Source organism: Chelmon rostratus, chromosome 2, assembly GCF_017976325.1.
Source record: "Chelmon rostratus isolate fCheRos1 chromosome 2, fCheRos1.pri, whole genome shotgun sequence".
Taxonomy (NCBI): Eukaryota; Metazoa; Chordata; class Actinopteri; order Chaetodontiformes; family Chaetodontidae; genus Chelmon; species Chelmon rostratus.
The window spans coordinates 13226208-13241703 of record NC_055659.1 but is presented as its reverse complement, the minus strand read 5'-3'; the positions used below and the strand labels follow the sequence as shown (position 1 = coordinate 13241703).

Below are 15496 nucleotides of genomic sequence, written 5' to 3'. Positions count from 1 at the left end.
TGCTGCAGCATATTTCAGTCCTACAAGTGAAAAAAAAGTTTGCAAAAAATGTTACAAACTGAACATCACAATAAATTCACAATAATGCAAATGATGCAAAAATTTCTCTGCACACTTTAAACTCTTTCCTGTTTGGGTGTAATTATCAACAGCTGCATAACAAATGAATACCAGGCTAATAATGATTAGGATAACAGTGGCAAGACCTGGTGGATGTGAACCAATAACATTTGCAGGGAGACGGCATTATTAGCTTTATTTGCGTGTCTGTGTGATTTCAAAAACATACCTGTTGTAGCTTCAGAGAGAGAGGGGAGCAGAGAGGGGAGATGTTTGTAAAAGAACACGCTTTTCCGTGAGAGAATTTTGCTTTTGTTTGGATTTCACATGATTGATGCTTGACTTAATCCAGTGCTCTTTGCGCCTTCCCAGGAGGGTGAGGCGGTCTCTTTGTGCTTTTCTGTCCCATGTGAAGCAAACCAAAGCGGGAGAGTGAGGGTCATAGCTATTCGGCAGGGTACCAGATCCTTCCCACCGGCACATCTGCATGTGAAATCGCCATTTCACCCCTCCACACTCCCTAATTGTTGCTAAAATTATTTGTGAAATTGCCTTCCACCAGGAGTGTTTTCCACGGCAATTGTCACACGATTTTATATGCGCGGTGGGCCCACAGAGTTGACACATGCACCTCTTCTTTTCTGCCATATGTGTTCTTTTTATCCGAGTTTAATAGTAGCGCATTATTATTATTTTTTTTTTAACAATTACCTTTAAGCAATTACTCTCGTGCGTACTCGAGGGCAAGTCAACCTGTTGTCATCAATAGCGGGTCGATCCAAATGTTGTAATTACCACAGAAGCTATAGGAGCGATTTAGATGCTCATGCTGCGCACATTTACTTAATTGAAAGGTTAACAAGCCAAAAGCATCTTATAGTCTAACCTTGGCCGAGCGGGGCCGCTTTTGCGCAGCATCTGTCCACTCAGAGCCACACCAGCGGTGCTTGACTCAATTATTTTGGGCCGTAATTTTTATTTTTATCTCCACGAAGCTCTGCGTGGGCACCGGCGCGTCTTCGGAGGAAGAACTTTGGATACAGACGTTTGCGCTCTTGAAGTTTTATCAGAGAGAGGATGGTTTTGGTCAATTAATTAGTTTTTTTTTAAAAAATATGACATTTTAATCGGAATTTAATTGTTAATCTGCAGACAATAGGGGAAATAACCTATTTTTGACAATTTACAATTATGTTTTTTTACTTGATTATTTCAGTTTGAATCTTAGGCTCCGCTGTTTTTGCTATTGATTCGGTTTCTGGAGATTCTCCTGGTCAATCAATCAAAGAAAGACAGAAAGAAAGACAGAAAGAAAGAACCGAAAACTCATTATTTAAAAGCATTAATATTCCACAGGTTTGAACAGCTGAATGTCATGGAAGCAGGCACACTTTGAAAAGGCCGGATTTAGGATAACATTTAGATATAAATCATTTTGAACTGGTTTTTGGTGTGTGGAGTCTTATGAGGGAGGCTGCAGTGAATTAAGAGTGGAATGGCTCGCTCTGATTGGCCGGTGGGCTCCTGGCTAAACCCACTCTCTTTCATCCATAAAAGAAAGGCCAGGGAGCCTATGGGAGCGCTCGGCTGTCTCCTCCTACGACATGCACGAAAGTTGGCCACTTAAACTACTTCCAACCAGCCAGCAGACATTATACTGAACCCAAACTACACCAAGGGAAAAGAATAACAGTGCGTTTTTCTAACTCACGTACACGACTTCAAGTGCAGCCGCTCTATTTTGCAGATTTTTATTTCACTTGTAGGTGCCCTTGTTTCTTTTTATTTTGGCACGTTCATCGCACCAGAGGACAGCATCACTTTTGTGTTTTCCCCGGTGGAAGAAGGGCTTGTCCAGTTTCTCCGCCTGGGATTGGGATTTGACAGCAGACTCTGCATCTTTTTTGAGCATTTTGAAGACATTCCGTTCTTTGACTTGGGCTTCGTGAGAGTAGCAGGTTCGAGTCCGTTTTTGTTGTTTTGTCTGAGTAGCTACATGATGGCTACTTTACCAGGAACAGTGCCTCGGATGGTGCGCCCTGCGCCAGGCCAGAACTACCCCCGAACCGGCTTCCCCCTGGAAGGTAAGAAAAAGGACAACGTGTGTTTGATGTTTGAACTTGTGCTTTGACAAAAGTCCTCAGAGCTCCTCTCCGTGCTTTGATAGTCGCACGGAGCGCAGTTTGTTACCGGCGACATGCTGGAAAATGAAAAGGTGGGTGAACAAATGCGACCTCCAGCCAGTGATGATTAAAGTTAACAACCTGAACCAGAGGTGATTTGCGAGAAAAGCGTCAATTCGTGCTTTGAAAATCAATTTATATAAAAAAAAATCCTTAATATCAAGTGTTTGATTGAGCCTGATATTGTTATTGTTTGTGAATTTATGTGTTCATCTTGTATTTATTTGTAACTAATTTTACATTATTTGAGTTTAGACTGATCTCCTCTCAGTAATATCTGCGTATTATAAAAATATATACCTGAATTATTCATGTCAATTCCGAATTTTATTTTCTATTTTGTGCATTTATTTTATTTTTGATGCTTTGACGTTGAAATAACATAGAAATTACATTCAACACAAGACGCAGAAAATCTTGTAAGCTGAATTATTCTTTGTACTGAATTTGCAGCTAATCTAACAGTAATTAGTGACACATGACAGAATAATCACATGCTTTTTATGGCAAAATTTAATGAACATGTATAGTCCAAATTCGATTGCTGGACACACACAAACACACACACACACACACGCGAGCGCACACAAACACAAAAATCAATCTAATTGGTAATTCCTATTACAAAACTTCGATGCACACACTCGAGTCGTCTGAACATATGGGCGGAAAAAGATCGCTTTGTATTTGCATGCATTTATGGAAACAGTTTTCCCATTCCGCCCGGTTCGTGCTCAAGTGCTCTGGACTGAAATGTACAAAAACCACGTAGCTCGCAAGTTACTCGAGCTCCGGGATTTGCTCAAGTGTCCTGCTGCTGGAAATGGCAATAATACACACAGCAAAGAGATGGCTCAAAGGATCACATCAATATTTGTACAGCATGACTAGGAATAATCAAGGTGGGAAGTGTCACCCTCTTTAGTGTCTCTTGAATGTGAAATTGGATCGTGAAGTGGCCTCGGATGCATCCTGTCAGCCAGACAGACGCTGGATGAATTTGGCACGACGCTCTCACGAAAATGTCTAATATGATAATGTGCGTAAACTGCGTCCCATTAAAAGTCAGTAACATAGCAAACATGCCACTATATGACTGCAACACAGGCTGAATTAGCTTCATTTATAGTCCACGCTGAAGTGAGCATTCTATAGCGAACTGGATGTGTTGTTGTGTTTTGGTGTTGTTGTTGTTGTTGTTGTTTTTGAGACTTTTATTGTTTATTGTGGCGCAGTATCCACCCCTCTGGGCCAGGGTAGGGTGAACCAGCTTGGCGGTGTGTTCATCAACGGGAGGCCCCTGCCAAATCACATCCGACACAAGATAGTGGAGATGGCCCACCACGGCATCCGACCCTGCGTAATCTCGCGACAGCTGCGAGTTTCACACGGTTGCGTCTCCAAGATCCTCTGCAGATACCAGGAGACCGGCTCGATCCGTCCGGGAGCCATAGGAGGCAGCAAGCCCAGGGTGAGTGGGATCCATGAACGGGTCTGTGGGTCACCACAGCACGCGGATGGGCGTCACGAGGTGCATGACACCTGAGTGAGCTCAAAGCTGATGGTGTGTTGTTGTGAGAGCCTCATGGAGTGCAACGATAAAGACAAAAATGATGTAAGGTCTCCTCTGTGTGGAAGTCTTTAGAATTCTGAAATAGGACTATTATTATTATTATTATTATTATTATTATTATTATTATTATCTAACCAAAGTCTCCTAAAATTTAAATTAGCCAACCTCTAACATCCGTTTTACTGGTTATAACAAACTTTGCAGCTGATATTTTGTTCTTCCTAAATAATTTTAGAAATATTTGACATAGTGGAGTAGAAAAATTTAAATTCAAGAAATTAACTCTTCTAATATACGTTGATTTTTATCTGTGGTGCTCAGTAGTGACTGATTACTGCAAATATTTAATACTAAGTCATATTTTTTCTTTTTCCATTGCAGTGCTCTTATTATGTTATATATGTTATTATACACTCATCATACAGATGTATGGGGGCACATCGTTTTCCACTGGTGTTAAATAGTTTATAGTGTCGTTCACTGGCATGTGACATCCCCTTTTAAAAAATATACACAATTTATAGTTTTGTCTTTTATTCTCAATTTTTATTTTTTGTGTTCTATATGATCACAGATTTTGCTCCTCTTTAAATTCCTTCTCAATTAAAACTGTCTGAAATGTCCCCCCTTCCCGGTTTTTTTTGCCTTTTTTCCTGCCTTGACACCACTTCAAACCTAAAGCAGGTGGCAACTCCTGACGTGGAGAAGCGGATCGAGGAGTACAAGAGAGAAAACCCGGGTATGTTCAGCTGGGAGATCCGGGATAAGCTGCTGAAGGACGGCGTGTGCGACAGAAGCACAGTTCCTTCAGGTGAGGCTTCATCTGGTAAGCTGCACTTTTTTTTTTCTTATTACGAGCGAACACTGCAGCATCACTTCTGAACATCACTTTGAATCCAACATGTTTTGAGCCCCTCAGTTACTGATAGGCTAATAAAATGTTCCAGTGTAGCAGGAAGCACACCTACAGCTGTTTGACCCAGAAAAAAATATGCCTTTGGTGCTCAATAGCTTCTTTTTTTATTACTACATTTATAGTGTATCTTTGCTCCTTTAATCCAGAATTTTTACATTCTTCATGTAAAACTTTTCCTGTGCTATTTTTTGTATATCCTTCTAAAAAAAATGTATGATAGGATTACTATGGTTCTTTTATGGGTTTTAGGGCTAATCACCCATTTACCTTTTTGTTGCCATTAGTGAGCTCCATCAGCCGCGTTTTGAGGGCCCGATTTGGCAAAAAAGATGACGAGGATGACTGTGATAAGAAGGATGAAGATGGAGAAAAGAAAACAAAGCATAGCATCGATGGCATCCTCGGTGATAAATGTAAGTTAACAGCAGAAAGTATATGGCCCTTTTGTATATGTCTGAAATAACAAACTATTATTACTATTATTATTATTATTATTATTATTATTACAATTATTATTATCATTATTATTATTATTATTATTATTATTATTATTATTATTATCTAGAGTAAATTACAACCTTTTAAGCAGGAAGTAATTGTTTTGAATAGACTTCCTACTTCACGTCCTCTTGGGAAATTGTCCCACATCCGAGCAGCAGCTAAACGCAGAGAATTTATTCCTGCTTTTAACTCCGAGCCAGCAGTTGTTCATTCACTCAATTATTTATGAGAGCCTTGGCAGAAGGTATTTAACTGCAGAAAATTAATTTGTGTAGCGAATTCCTCCTCATTCATTCACTCATTTAACGACCTCTAAACGACAGCTGACAGTTGACCCATTTCACAATCGATGTCAGTTCACTGACATTTCACCACTTGTCAGTTAAAGTGGAAATCAATGTTCATATTATTATTTGCTCCAATGCTGCAAGGAGGGGAAAATAAAGCTTTGGTGCAGGTATTCGCTGTTAGTGTTTGTCTTTAGTATTTACAAGCTTGAAAAAATGCATTGATATCTCATGTGGTATATCATATTCCTGTAGCATATTATACATATTTTTAAAAAATCAATTTAAGTATAATATTACGCGGGATAAATAAATAATAAATAACACATGGGGAACATTATATAGACAATTTAAATTTTCCTTATTCTATGTCATTTTATAGTTTTTTTGTATGAGCAGAAATACGCTTGTTTGACATTTTAAAAGACAAACTTGTGATTGCATTGTCATATCTATTTTATTATGCTTAGTGCTTCACTGTTTTTCTTGCTCATGGAGTGAAAAATGCACAGCATCCAAACGACATAAAGGTTGGCCCCTTTCGATGATCAAACATGATTGAATGGGGTTTAGATAAGAGTTCATAAAAGCCTCCCTTTTTTTCCTCAAAAAAGACACTGCCAATTTTTTTTTCAAACTTGAAGATGAAGTTCACGAGCAAAACCTCCCCTCCATTGGCGCTTTTCTAAAGTGAGGAGTCCGAGGTACAAAAGCAAATCCTGGAAAGCAGGGCAGCGAAAAGGAGAGTATGGGCCCGTCCATTCTCATTCAAAAATCGGGTAAAAGAGAGAGAAAACTTTGGACAAAGGGCAAGGAGAGACATAAAAGGAGATGAATTATTCAGTACGCCCCGCTGGTAGATAGTTTTGTAATTTTATATAATGGCCCGTTGGAGAAGAATCAGTTGATAGCGTGAAAACGGTCTCTTTTCTCTGTCACACCACGCATTAATGTTAGGAGAAAAATGTCACAGTTTTGTTGCAAATATCGCCAGTGTCCATTTGGATGGTCTGTAAACCCTGCTGGCGGTAAATGACCAACGTTTTTTGGGGGGAGTCTGCTCGTTACGCACAACTTAGCCGCGTAAAAACAGAGGACACTTTTTCCGCGTAGTGCGATACTTTGACTTGTAAAGTGTAGCCTATATGATTGCATTATTATTGACTTTACACTGTTTACCTCAAAATATCCGCATAATGTTCCTGCTTATGTTTTTTTTCTTAGCGCTGCTTGTGTTTTAAATTGGAACTCAATTACGTTGCTATAATAAGAGACGCACTCTCTGCGCAATGCAGTTTAGACTACCGGCATCCGGATGGCATCTAATAATGCTAATACTTATTAGAGTAAGCACTGGAAACGATGGTTGCTGAATAGGTGGCTGTGTTCGTGCCGGGTGTAATAGCTCGCAGGCATGGTAAGAAATGTATTTATCCCCAATCAGCCCCTCACTCTCCGAGTTTGAAGCACAGCCCTTATGTGGAGAGGGGTTTTAAAGCAGATTAAATAGAGCCTTTTATTTCTTTTCACTTTCATCTCAGAGCGGAGCTCACAGTGGCTCGCCCAGGGCACAAAATTCATGAGATTTTTTTTTTTTCGTTTACTTATCCAGATTTTAAGACTTTATTTATTTATCTATTTGTTTATTAGGCCTGCGTATTTGATTTTCTCAGAGGTTACATCACGGATTTATCCCAGCTCTAATCTATCTTTATTAAACGTGTATTTAAACTGCTAACCATATTAGAGTAGTGTAAATTTTATTTTGTCGCAGGGGGATGTAGCGGAAAATAAACCGACCAAATCTCAGTCTATGCACCGAAAATAGCTCCACCTTTTCACGCTGCTGTATTGGCACTTTTTCCTGATAACTGTTCGACTGTTGACCGAGCGTAAATCTTGGCAACCCTCCTCTCAGTTTGTGCAGAAGTAATCCAACGTGCGCGCTTTAATGGTCATGCACGGCCGTTAAATTCTGTGCCAAAGTTTAATTGCGCGCGAGAAATAAGTGAAAGGTTGCACTGCATCTGTGCAAACCTGTGCATCATTTTGTTTTGCGCCACATCGCTCAGAAAGAGAAGGTGAATCAGCTGTCCGGCGTCCGTCCGCCACACTAATACCACCAACCTGACCGTCAGATGAGGTGGAGACAGGCGATGGACACTTCAGCAAATCGCAGGATTACCTGAGGTCCTCAAACTAATTAAACAGATGCCAGGTGGGATTATTTCCGCGCATCAGGGAGGGAAAGTGACAGAGTAGTGCAGAGGTGTGAAGAAGTCAGACAACCCAGAGATCCAGGTTAGGATGATGATGGGAGGCTACTCTTACATTCAGTGAAATGTCATAATACAAGGAGTAGGAGGCATAATTTGTGACACACACTTTGTTTCAAACGTATGTGGAGAAAATAACATTTTTTTCCATTTCTGTCTCAGTGTGTGCGGTAAATTACCTGTAAAGGTTTGTTAATCCACGTCGTGCGTCAACCAATTACGCAAAAAAACACGACTTTTTCAGTTTTCCTTCTCTCCCAGACACAGCTGCGCCCCCTTCACAAACAAAGAAACACAAAAAGAATAATTTCTGCTGTTATTAACGATAAACTCGGCCTGTAGTGATGAAAAGTGTGAAAAGCTGCCCCCTCCATGCTCCCCACGTCACAAACACACACGCACAACGCACGCGCTCACACACACTCAAACACGCACACACTTTTCGTTCACGCACAGCCAGTCTCTAAGTGTATGGTAATATAATGTAGCTATATTTCGGGTCTAAAGCCGTGCTGAATGAGAAGGACAGGGGAATGAAGCGAGAGACCACTTCAAACAAATCCATCTGGAACAGTGTGTGAGAGAGATTCACTGAAAGTATGGGGAAGTTATTTAGCTATTAATAACGTTTTTTCCTCAGGCATTGAGAGTGACTCCATCTGCACTTTCTCGCAGCTATTTGGCTGGGTGGAAATTGAGGGAGACCCAAATGTTGGGCAGAGATAACATACCCATCATAGCCCAGACCCTGCGCTGTGCTTCACTGCATTAAACTCGGATTAACCTCCCCTGTCCCCGCAGCCACTCAAGCCACATTTCACTGGAATTTACATCGGTAGGCCTACAGTTCTTATAAAGGGGGCAGGGGCTGAAAAGACACGACACAACAACAACAACAATAATAATAATAACAATAATAATAATAATAATAATAATAATAATAATAATAGGACTGTTTTGCAGTAAATGAATAAAATTAAGATAATGAAGGTGGAATAATGCAGGCTAGCTACTGAATAATGAAACAAAATTAACAGTACTGAACAGTTTTTGCTCAAATTAGACGGCAATTTCTTCATATTCATATTTTCTAATTTTTTTTTTATAGCCTATTAATAATAAACAGTGTCGACTAAATGGGGTAATTTTAGGACACTTTCACGTTAAAAAGAGATACTTACTGGGCTTAGATCTTTTTAGTTTTCCAGACTTCTGCTTCTCTCACCTTTTTTGAATTTAAAGGGGATTTTTCTGTCGTATTTTCTGTGTTCAGATGATGTTTAGCTAGTTGGCACAGGTGATAGCTAGGCTAGCAACGTTAAGTTAGCTGTCATGATTGTAACCTAATTTACGTGTCTTTGAGACTTATGAGTACCTTACAGCATTTAACAGGGCCTGATAATCATCATCATCATCATCATCATCATCATCATCATCAATAGCGTAGTGAGCACAATAGCTATCTTAAATGGCAGTTACCTTAGTCAAACGTGGTATTTCGCTTTTCACGTTTAGCTTCAGAAACGGGCTAAAATCATATTTTTTGCCATACTTTCACCTCTGGACAGAAGGTCAGTTATTTACTTGTTTTTTTTTATTTCCATCCATTCATTTTGTTAAGGCTACTACATCACTAAGCGTGCTTAAGATGAGAAATATGAGTGTAAGCATTTTTTTAAATAAAAAAATGGTGGTATAATTTGTTGTTAATGACATATCGCGATATTTTGTAGAGAAGAGCTACTACCAGTGTAACAAATTAGCCCATTGGTTCCAGCAAGGTAACATGAGCAAACCGTGCAACATAAGAACATGAAACCCATTGCTTGTGAGTAATGAGTAATGCATCAATTTTAAGGAGTGCAGTTTAAGCTTGTAGGCCTACCATAAACTGGAGAGACAGTTCAGTGTCAGGAGCTTTAAGTGTCGGCAGCATTAGGCTAAATAAAAAAAAAAAGAGTAGGCTTAAATTCATTCTGTGCTGGCATTTGACTTTGATCACATCAAAAATATTCATGGAAGCACAAACACTGGCTCTGCCACCATTATCCCGGCTGACAGTGATACCTCTCAAGGCTGTCTATTAATTAAAGTGGCGCTTACCATGTGGGACGACTCCCTATCTGGGCACAAAAATGGTTTTTCCATCTCTTGTGGGGCTCTTGAAAAGGGGCAATCTTTCCTCTCCAGCTTCTTGTGGGAAATTTAAAAGTGTACAGAGGAAGACATGGGGATTTCTAGCTCATTTATAAAGACGAGTTTATAATCCTTTCCTGCTTAATAACTTAAAAGGATTCAATTTCTCCCCTCATTTATGGGGTTATGATCACACATTGTTAGGCGCAGATAGTAGCATTTCAAGGTTAACATTTCCTGCTCGAAAATATCAGAATATAAGCTGTAAGCCCATAGGTGCCCTTTGTTTAGCCTGCAAATTTCCCCACAAATGCTGATAGGCCCATTTTAGATGTTGTTACTATTAATGTGATAACAACGACCAAGCCGAGGAAGACCAAGTCGATAAGATGCCTCTATGCCACTGAGCATTTTTAAATGATATGATATTTAATTATAGCATATAATTTCACCATCGAGAATTAAATTCAGTAGGCTTACGCAGACTCTGAGGATTGAATGTCTGGTTGGGGGTCTCAAACCATACGAGACAAATTAAAGAGGAAGCGTTGCCCTCCAGGTATCCTGTCACAACAGTAGGGTGCTTCAGCGCATCTCTCATTTCTGTCTGTGTTTTATTCCGCCAATTTTCACTATGGGGCTCTGGGATCCTGCGCCGTGCCTGCAGGGATGTGCTCCAAAATAAATAGAGAATCTCAGTTTTTCATCTTTTTTTTTCTTTGCTTAAGTTTGACTCTATCCCCTCCCTCTCTCACACACAAACACGCGCACACATACCTTTTCGTGTGTAGCACATGTCAACAGGTGGGATATTAGTGACAGAACTTAATTATGTGTAACTTCTTCATTTATTTTTACAGCTGACTCGTTTTATTTGATTTGGTTGGGGCTTGTCTTAAATAGCTGGTGTAGTTTAAAATGCTGCTTTATTCTGATTTTATAATATTTCTCCATTAATTAAATTCGTGGTACATAAAGTGAGTTGGAGGGTGACTTTGTGGTGCTTTTGGTGAAACGGGGTTGACATTTTGGCAAATATTTAAGTACTGACAGTTAACATTCTTGGAAATGTTACTTTTATTTATTAGGCTACTATATTATATTATATATGTTATATATCACATTAATATTTTTACGGTAAATGTCCCTAAATTAAAAATTAATGTGGCACTATTCACATTTATTATTATTATTATTATTATTATTATTATTATTATTATTATTATTATTATTATAAGTTAGTGTTACAAGCCTGCTGAACATCGCCTCAAACATTTGCATTTCCACTTTAGGCGCTTAATGTATTCCCCAAATTGCCACCGCTTTGTTAGCAGTGATGTTTAATTGGCTGGAAGAAGATGAATGAGTCTGACAGGAATCAGCTGTCCAGAGATTCCCCTGTGAGTCTGACTCGGAAATCATAACCTGACCAGCTTTTCCTCCTCTGAAACCAGCTCGTTGAACTTGTCACATCTAATTAGGGTGTTAAAACGCATCGAGTGCATCGGTGGGAAACAGTAGGTGGTTGGTCCGGGGCAGCCAATAAGGCCTTTTTGGGTCAGATGGTGGAGGGGGGAGAGATGAGCAGCGTGCTTGGATGGCGAAGTTGTTGAATTGGACCGCTGCGGGCTTTTATTTTCTAAGCAGCCTTTTTTTCCGCTATTACTTCAATTATGGCCATCCAGCGGGCTAAACAGGCCAGCCTGCATGGACTGTATAGCCTTATTTTAATTAGGTATGAAATTAATTACAGCAGACATCTATTAAAGACTTTTTAGTTTGGCTAATTTTTTTTCCACAGAGTTTAAAGGTATAACAGTGGATTAATGGCTTACAGCCAAAATTACATTTTATTGCATCCCATCATGTCTGTGCTGCCTGTCTAACAGGTGTCAGGCACTGACTGAATTTATAGATACAGAATAGAAAATTAATGTCTTAACATACATTTGCTCTGTTTTCATTATTCAAGCATTGGTAATTAAAAATTTCAATGCAGATATTTTTATGGACAATATGAATATTTTTTGCTGTAATGAAGGCTCCAGTGCGATTCAAATACTCTCTGTCTTTATATAAATTTTAACTCTGTAAACAATTTTGTTAACTTGTTGTGCTGCTTGAGTTAGCCTGTACGTTCTGTGCAAATGTGAAAATACAATCGTCTTCGATCCCCATTTTAAGAGGCCGCATTCTCTTTTTATAGAATACTTTTTTTCTTGTATTGGTAAAAAAAAGCCCTGTGATGTCTGACAGCCTACTCTCGCCATTGTTAGATGAACAGCCACTAGAAAAGGACGAGAGAAAGAAGAGGGAGGAGAAAAGGCCCTTCTGTTATTTTCTGTCTTGAGACTTGCTGCATAGGCTATTCAGCCAAGTTGATGAACTCCTCCAAAAAGTTTATTAAGGGGCTGAAAACAATAAGAACTAAAGCCTTTGGGTGCCTGGGCAGACAGTTTATAAACTAGCTGCTATTGTGCCTCAAAGGCAGATGCATGAATACCTTTGAATAGGGGCCTTCAAACTGACACGATCAGGCTGGACAGCAGCAGTTTTAAAGGGAGAGAGGGTGCTTCTGCTGCAGCTCAGATCTCTGCCCCCTTTTTTTTCTGCATTAATGTACATCTGCAAAGGAAGGGGGAGGAGGAGGAGGAGCTGGGCACTGTCTGTCACGGCCACGCTGGTTTTCCCCTGGGCTTTACACTATGTGTGAGCTTAAACAAACTTAAAAGAAGACATATTTGGGTAAACCGGCGCATCCTTACTTTTCTCTGCAGAAATGATCATTTTTAGACGATGCTATATCTTCACTGTGGTCATTTTATCAGCCTCCTGAATCACCATAAAAGCAGATGGTTTAATACCTTGCTTCCTATTTTCTCCCACCACTATTTTGGTGTGGAAATTGCACAAGCTGTTATGTTGAGGCCAAGAGCAGAGAGTGACAATTGATCTTTCCTGTCAATGCTGTATTTCAAACAAAACGCTTTCACATATTCCTGATCATTTATGCATCCAAAAGTAGACAGAAAGGCAGGCGAAAAACTGTTGAGCGCTTTGGCGACGTGGCCTCACTGTTGATATATTTTTTTGAATGAGGCACACTGGTTACGCGCACTCAAGAAGATACATTATTCCCCTCCTTTTCAGTAAACAATAGACTGTCAGTCTTTATCCCTCTTCCCTCCTCTGTCCCTCCCTCTCCAGCTTTCTCTTTTAGTCCTCTCAGTCTCTGGCTCTGTGCCTCACAACATCAGAGGGAGTCCAGTGATTTGTGACCCCAGCAACCCACACTTAATCTCGCTAAAGAGGGGGAGCATCCAGTTTGCAGCTTGGCGGGCCCCAAATAGGCCAAGCCTGCTCTGGCAGGTGTCAACATTAGCAAACAATTGGTCCCCAGTCCCATGCCCCGTACCCCAGTGCGACACTGAACCTAAACTATTTGAGGCGCGCTGAAAGGAGCCACATAATAGGGAATGTGGAGGGGGAGGAGAGGAGGGGGAGGACAAGGGAGAGATTACACTCTGAGACAGCTATTAGCAGGGATGAGGCTTTTCTAAACAAACAAAAAAAAAGGGAGAGAGAAGACGATCAATACTGTGTTAGTTTACCAAGTGGAGTCATCATTGTGGCTTTGGAGTATTTATTTTCTGCTCCATTGTTTTTCTCGACTTCTCAAACGTCTGTGGGCCGTATTGGCAATCCAATTTAGTTTGGAGGGGGGTCCCTGGGAGGCCTATTTCTTCTCCCGGGCAGTTGTGTGCTGCTTTCGCTTGCGCTGGGCAGTTCATTCATAGAGTTGGTGTTGTAATGAATCCTGATTGGTGAGTATTACCTTCGATGGCGGACTGGGCTGTCCGGAGGGAAAACAACACTCAGCGATGACAGAGCTGTGCTGGGTCCCGGTGGGATTGCAGTCCCTCTACCTCATTAGACAGCAGTGTCTTAGCAAAGAGCGCAGAGGAAATGGGAAGCGAATGAGTTGACACGTGGACTGTTGCTGCTCTCGAGTGGATATGTGTCTTGACAAGAGGGCCAATGTTTTTTAAAGGCCATTTATTTATCGCTCACTGCTGATTCCTGGCCATGCCACGAGGAGAGACAAGTGTTCTCAGTGGGGGGAGATTAGTTTCAAAGGTTTTAATGGAAAGACCTATAGTTATCAGACAGAAATCTCATTTAATTGCTTTGAGATGTCCTCTTGGCGTCTTGCCTCTTGGCCTCCAGAAAGGAAAAAAAAGACAACCAAAAAAAAAAAAAAAAACTGTTCAGTTCAGGTAACATCCGTTAAAACAAACCTACCAATGCAGATGTTCTGCACTCACATCATTCTGCTGCAATAAACAGGCCTAATTAACTGACCCCCATGACCTCTACAGACAATGTTGCCCGCTGTCAGAAAGCACTGATAACCATGTCAACAAGCAGTAAAATGATTCCGGCCATTCATGGCATTAACAACATCACGCAACACAGAGAACAAGCCCCAAACATAGACAGAAAATGTCACGTTCAGGCTTTTTGTGTTTGTCTCGACTAGGTGAAGAGCCAAAGGGGACGCACAGTTTACAGAGCAATTTCAGCTTTAAGCAGAAGTTAATTAACCATGCAGTTCCATAAATCAGAGTCACTTTGCCTAATAAGTTATCTACCAGACAACATAAATGTTGTTGCCAGCTGACAGATGATGTCAAATAATGACAAAGGCCTGTTAATTTGTGAAAGGTCCACCAGTAATTCTTCAGTATATTTATGTAGGCCTTATCAGTCTGGAGACAAGTATTGGCGTGCGGTTGCCTCTTCAATTTCAGCCAAATATTCCTGCAGAGAAATCTAAACCATCTTGCTCAATTGGACTAAACGCTGTCTTTTTCCCCCCTGGTTTTTAAACCATGTGAATGCTTGCTTTTGCACACTGCTTTTGTGGGTGCTCCACATATATCCTACAGAGTTTTGCATTTGTTTCCCCTCTGTATTTTAGATAATATTAATTATGATGCTTATGATTGAAGTAAATTATTGTCGGAGTCAGTCTTGCAGTCCTGATATTACAATGATCTTTTTTTGGCTAAATTCTTAAATTTTATCTTCAAGGTTTTTCTCTGCAGCACAAGAATTATAGAATATATATATGGTGCAATTGAATTACTTGCCTGACTGAGTTAATCTCAGTAAGACGGACAGTGTAATAATAACTTTGTCTTGGTGATTAAACCATTGTTATTCTGCCAAACAACAAAGCTGCAGGGTTACAAAAATGAGTGTACAGTACATCAGGACATTATTACGTCCATGTTAAATTGTGCAATGGATGAGCAGGTCAGAGCCACATAATTTATTGAAAGAAATGTCGTTTCCTCCAATTCGCCTTGCCACCTAAGGTTGTCAAACTCTGACAGCTGGCACAGATCGGGACAGTGTGTTGCATTATGACCGTCCAGTGGTTACCATGGAGCTGCATTAGAAAAGACAAAAAGCATTTCTGGCTAATTTTATTACAATGCAGGAATAGCCCACATAATGCGCAACAGTAATTACGTTTAGCACAGTGCGTCCGTGCTCCC

At 40.3% G+C, this 15496-nt stretch overlaps 1 protein-coding gene across 4 annotated transcripts in view; it reads left to right on the top strand.

The window, feature by feature from the left end:
* The first annotated feature begins 2056 nt into the window (after positions 1-2056).
* pax7a (paired box 7a) overlaps positions 2057-15496 on the top strand; it is a 43127-nt gene continuing 29687 nt past the window's right edge. The window contains exons 1-4 of one of the 4 annotated variants that reach the window (XM_041962880.1): positions 2057-2144; positions 3479-3714; positions 4498-4642; positions 5017-5149. In XM_041962880.1, coding sequence (XP_041818814.1) covers positions 2057-2144; positions 3479-3714; positions 4498-4642; positions 5017-5149 — 602 coding nt within the window. The remainder of the gene's footprint in view (positions 2145-3478; positions 3715-4497; positions 4643-5016; positions 5150-15496) is intronic. The other 3 variants (XM_041962905.1, XM_041962889.1, XM_041962897.1) reach the window with 3 other exon arrangements.